General features: G+C 47.2%; 1 protein-coding gene across 1 annotated transcript; it reads left to right on the plus strand.

Moving 5' to 3' along the window:
• The first annotated feature begins 3,316 nt into the window (after positions 1-3,316).
• On the plus strand, positions 3,317-4,597 carry LOC149251763 (uncharacterized). Its single transcript, XM_089453983.1, has one exon. It carries the CDS (start codon positions 3,317-3,319, stop codon positions 4,595-4,597), a length of 1,281 nt encoding a protein of 426 aa, XP_089310109.1.
• The last annotated feature ends 867 nt before the right edge of the window (positions 4,598-5,464 follow it).

Genomic DNA, 5,464 nt, shown 5'->3' on the forward strand with positions numbered 1-5,464 from the left:
CTCAACATTGCTTTAGAAAGGCTAGGTCAACAACTCTTTTAGCAAATTTGGTGTGAATATTCTTGAAAATCCTTCTCTTTGAAACATACCTCTCCATAGAGGTTTAGAATCTAATACTGTAGTTTTTCACAATTCAAATTCATGTAATTTGTTGTTGATTTTGAAAAAAAGTGTGAAATGTTTGTGAAATGTTCAATGTTTCGAGCGAACACTCCACTCATGATCAGGGGCAATTTCTACGTTTTAACCTTGTACATAAATTACCTGCAAATAAATTCTTAAAAGCAGAAAATTATATAATGGTAAGTGTGTATATATATATATATACATTCTCATGGAACCAAAAATTGGGAAAACCATATTGATTTTTCATTATATTATTTTCAATGTTACAATACATTATATACATGTTAAAGCATTCCAAAACCCCAATCCATTAACCCTGGATTAAAAGATAATTGTAGTTTCCTTGACCAGATCTACAAAATACCATGGGTAAAACCATCATGCCCAAAACCATACTCAAGACCATGGTTGGGTCCGCATACCATCCTTGGGTCCGTCTAAAAAAAATTCCAAGGCGTTGCCCCAGACCTTGTGCAAGGGGGAATATTTCCCGCCTTGCCAACCCCCCCCCCCCCCCCCCCCCGTAACTGTACCCAGTGCAATGTAACAACACATGATACTAGTAGTGGAAATAATGTAAGGCATACCCAACACAATTGAAGCTTTTGAATGGGTGTAAAGAAAGCTAGACCAGGTTAGAGCAAGAGAAAGCAATGGCTAGTTTAGGAAGGCCCTAGAAGGGGTGCAGGGGGAATTGTAGAGAAAGAGACTTTCATCCGCAGACAAAGAGATTAGGGTTCAAAGGAACCACTTATTAATAGGAAAACTAAATAATAATTTCAACAAAGGGACCTTTCAAGTTAACAAGAAATGATGGGCTGCAGGGAAAAAAGACGGATGATTCAAGTCTGAGAGCTCTAGAGAACGGCGATCATGGCGGTCACATAAACCCTAGGAATCTGTCTCGCTAATCCCTGATACTATGGAAGGCACCTGACCTGGTCCATGGTTCACGGGTATACTGACTCGCGCGGGCCCATCGCAGGTACAACAACTGACCCATTCTGGCATACTTGGTATCTGGGTTTCTACAAGGGTTTACTACCTTCTCGGCCGTTTTTCCGCGCATCGATTTTCCTACTGCACTCGTTGTCGGTCCCCTGGTCGGTGGTTAGGGCAAGCTATTTTGTCGGGTTGCTATGGTGGAGGAGGATCTTGTGGACTACGAGGAGGACCCCATGCCAGATCAGGATATTTGGGCATACAATAATCGACCGGCCATGGATCCTTGGGGCAAAGAGCAGGCAAGCTCGACAATTGTTGTCCATACACCGCTCCACCCACCGCGCTCTGGGAAAAAGCACCATCCGGATGTCAACTTGGCGGACCTTCCGGCCCTAGAATGCCCTCCTCTTTCGCCTGCCACGCTTCATTTGCTGGGCTCCTGCCTGCAGTCATCTCCATCCTTCGACTCTCCTCTACCGCCCCCTGCACAGCAAACCCTACTCTCGCCCACGCCACCCACACTGCCCTCAAACCCTTCTTCCATCTCCCTGGCTCCGGTTGGGCCCCCTGATCCGCAACGCCCCACTCGTTCCACCTTTCATCCCGGTTCCTGCAGTTTGAACCCCCGCTCCCCCATCCGTTCGGGATGTTTCAGCTCCCCGCTTCTTCCTGCTCGTCCGGTTGGGTCTGCTCAGCATAGCACATCAGACCCGTGCCGCAAGCTTCTCAAGGATTACCCCATCGGCAGGCGTTCAGAAAAGCTGAAAAAAGGAAGGTGCCTAAGGGCTATCGACTCTGATATCAATCTGACGTTCGGGGAGGACGTACAAATGGCGGATGCTATTGATACTGCGCGAAAGGTACTGGTTGGCCGGGTACGTGGCCGAACATACTCTGTGGAACGATTAAGGCAATGGACAGAGGAGATTTGGGGAACTTTGCTAAAGGAATTACCGGCAATCAGGGTATTAGCAAGGGGATGGTTTGCTCTGCACTTCCATAGAGCGGAATACACACAATGGATCCTATCCCAATTCTGGCATATCGAGTTGGCGCCTGTACTTCTAAAACGATGGGATCCCCTTTTTGATCCGGAGCGAGAACAGATGGGCGCTGGGCCTATATGGGTCAGACTGCCGGGATTGCCCATGCAATTCTGGACTCCTCAAGTGTTCAAGCGCATAGGAGACGCACTGGGCACCTATCTCGAACACGACAAATCCTATGAGCAAACCGGAATTATGACCATGGCTCGAATTCTTGTTCATCTTGACACAAGGGCTGGGCTGGAGGAAAAAATCACACTGCATCGCAGACATTTTTCGCGCAAACAGCTGCTGGACTATGAAGGAGTCCCTTTCCGATGTAGAAGATGCCACAAAGTGGGCCATCTGTATAAGGACTGCCCTCTCCTCTCGGGGGTGACTTCGGAAAATACTAAAGGAACAAAACAACAACCATCTGTTGAGCAGAATAAAGGCGACAATAAACAAGGAGATGGTGACTTGATTCATAGCGAGACCCCAACGGTTGCGGAGCATGGAGACTCTAAGAAGACTAATAGTGGAAAGAAGGTTGCGACTACTCCAACACCACCACGTACCCATTCCAAGACGGCGGAGGAAGCATCATCTGCCCCGGGTAATGAATCTCATCCCATGACCTCTGCAATATTTTCAGAAGTTATGTTTTCTGTTTTGCACTCCTCATTACAGCCATTATCTGCTGATCCGGGCCCCATCCCCTCTATTCCATGCCCCATTGCTCCCCCACCTCCCACCTTCTCCACCACACCCTCCTCTCATAGGATGGCATCCGCTCACACCAACCCCTCTTCCTCCTTTACTGGCTCTGGATCGCACCCATACCACCTTCGCCCCCGGGTCCGAACTAAACTACTGGGTCTGGGACATTCCCCTGGACGGGCCTCCAACCATAAACCATCAAGGGGCCGTCCTTCAAAGATCAAATCGGCCATCCAGAATGCTGTGGCAGATGTTGCACTTGGCCGACAATGCACTATAGAGCGGGCGCTTAGAGCAATTGAGCCCATTGCCAATGGTTCCCCATGATTTGGCTCTCCTACAACTGCAGGGGATTAGCCAACCCCAAAAAGCGTTTGGCTCTGAAAAGGGTGACTCAAGAGACCAGATGTGATATCCTCTTCTTACAGGAGACTCTTTGCTCCTCGGATATCTCTGTGAGAACTCTTCAATCCATTCTTCCGGGATGGACTTTTCATGGAATGGACGCAAACGGTCGATCCGGTGGCCTTGCTATTGGCATCAACCCCAGATCGGTCAAGATCAATTCTACCTGGGGCGGTTGGGGTTTTATGGGTATGGACATTTTCGTGGGGGAGCTCGGGATATCTATTAACATTATTAATATATATGGCCCGAATCAGAACAGACTGGCCTTCTGGCACAATCTCTTAGAAAGTAATCTTATCACAAATTCCACCATCTTGGGCGGTGATTTTAACTTCTCTTTGGGAGTGGGGGAATCCTGGGGACATCATGCTCAACTAGATCCTATCTCAGAGCAGATGAGTATGTTATTAGACTCTCACAAGCTTGTTGATATACCCATGAACAAGAAAGTCCCCACTTGGCATAATAGGAGAACGGGGAATGCAGCCTTGGGAAGGAGATTGGATAGATTCCTGATTCATGAAGACCTGATACAAAAAATTCCCCTGTACAGACAATGGGTTGGCTCGGGTGGTTTATCTGATCATCTACCCATCCTACTACAAGTCAGTGGAGCTACTAAGAAACCCCGCTCCCCTTTCAAATTCTTTGCTGGACATTTGCAAGACCCTGATTTTATCAATATGGTCACGGACTTCTGGAGATCACAACCCCCTCTGAGGGCACAGAGAAAGGCGGCTGATTTTTGTGATAGACTCAAAGTTCTCAAGAAAATGACGGAGGATTGGGCTAAGAGGAAGCGAATGAGAGATGACCAGCTACTATTGGACACAGAGGCACAGATTGCTCAGTTTATGGATGAAAGGGGGACTGGCTTCCTATCGGAGGAAACAAAATCTCTACTGAACAATTTGGAAAAGCAAAAAATCAAATTGTTACAAGACAAGGAAGAACAGTGGAGGTTAAAAAGTAGAGCCATTTGGCTGAAAGCGGGTGATTGCAATACCAAATTCTTTCACAATCTTGCAAACGGCAGAAAGGCCTCCAATACTATTTGGCAGTTGCCTAGTGAACCGGATGGATGGGCTTCAACATTCCAACAACTCGCCAGATTGGGTATATCACACTTCAAAAGGCAATTCACTGCCCCGCCTGCCATTAATCTTCCTGATATTATCAACCTGGTTGGACACTTTCCAAGATTTGTTGAACAGGAGGACTTTGAGGACCTAATTCAACCAGTCACAATGGAGGAACTGGAAGGAACACTAAAGTGGTTCAAAAAAGATAAGAGCCCGGTCCGGATGGGTGGCCAGTGGAGTTCTATCTGGCCTTTTTTGAACTGTTGGGGGAGGACCTGCTGGCTGTTATAGAGGAGAGCAGGATTACCGGGCACATTCACCCTCCTATGAACTTCACCTACATTGCCTTGATCCCTAAGTCGGACTCCCCATCATCCTTCAATGACTTCCGACCTATTTCACTCTGCAACTGCCTATACAAAATTATATCCAAGATCATTGCTAACCGTATCAAGCCCATCCTATCTACCCACATCTCACAGGAGCAATTCGCCTTCCTCCATCACCGCCACATTCAAGAGGCCATTGGCACTACCCAGGAAGCTCTACACTCCATCAAGCTCAAAAACCTCAAGGGCATCTCCCTCAAGATCGATTTAGCAAAGGCCTTTGACAAAGTAAATTGGCTCTACCTGAAGATGATCCTCACCCATTTGGGCTTCCCCCCAGTCCTCATAGCCTGGATTATGGGATGTATCTCTTCTGTCTCCTTTGCTATCCTCATCAATGGCTCGGCCTCACCATCCTTCAATATCGACAGAGGGATCAGACAAGGATGTCTGTTATCCCCACTCCTTTTCCTGCTGGTAATGGAAGGCCTGAGCAGACTTATCTTATCCGCCAAAAGGAGTGGGAGTATGAGTGGTCTCAAAATTATGGAGCATTTCTCTCTAACTCATCTACTTTTTGTTGATGATATTCTGATATTCATTAACGGGAGTGTCCGGGTGTTGTGGGGAAAAGTATCCGACTCGGAATGACCCTATCCCTACTCTAAGGGTGATAGTTCCTTAGCAACAACTGAAAGTAAAGCTTTGATATTTTCCTTTATGAAAGTACAGAGAAGGAAGAAAAGATTGACCAACCGGTATTTTTGTCGATCCTGTCTTCTCTCTTTGCCTCTTGTTCCCAGCTCTTTGCTCCCTTTGCCGGCCCAGC

This window comes from Pinus tabuliformis, chromosome 7 (assembly GCF_031772625.1).
Source record: "Pinus tabuliformis cultivar Carrire ecotype Pingquan chromosome 7, CPIR1, whole genome shotgun sequence".
Lineage (NCBI taxonomy): Eukaryota > Viridiplantae > Streptophyta > Pinopsida > Pinales > Pinaceae > Pinus > Pinus tabuliformis.

Excerpts from the sequence above, each read along its gene's own strand:
- LOC149251763 (XM_089453983.1), top strand. The coding sequence starts at position 3,317 with ATGGACGCAAACGGTCGATCCGGTGGCCTTGCTATTGGCATCAACCCC.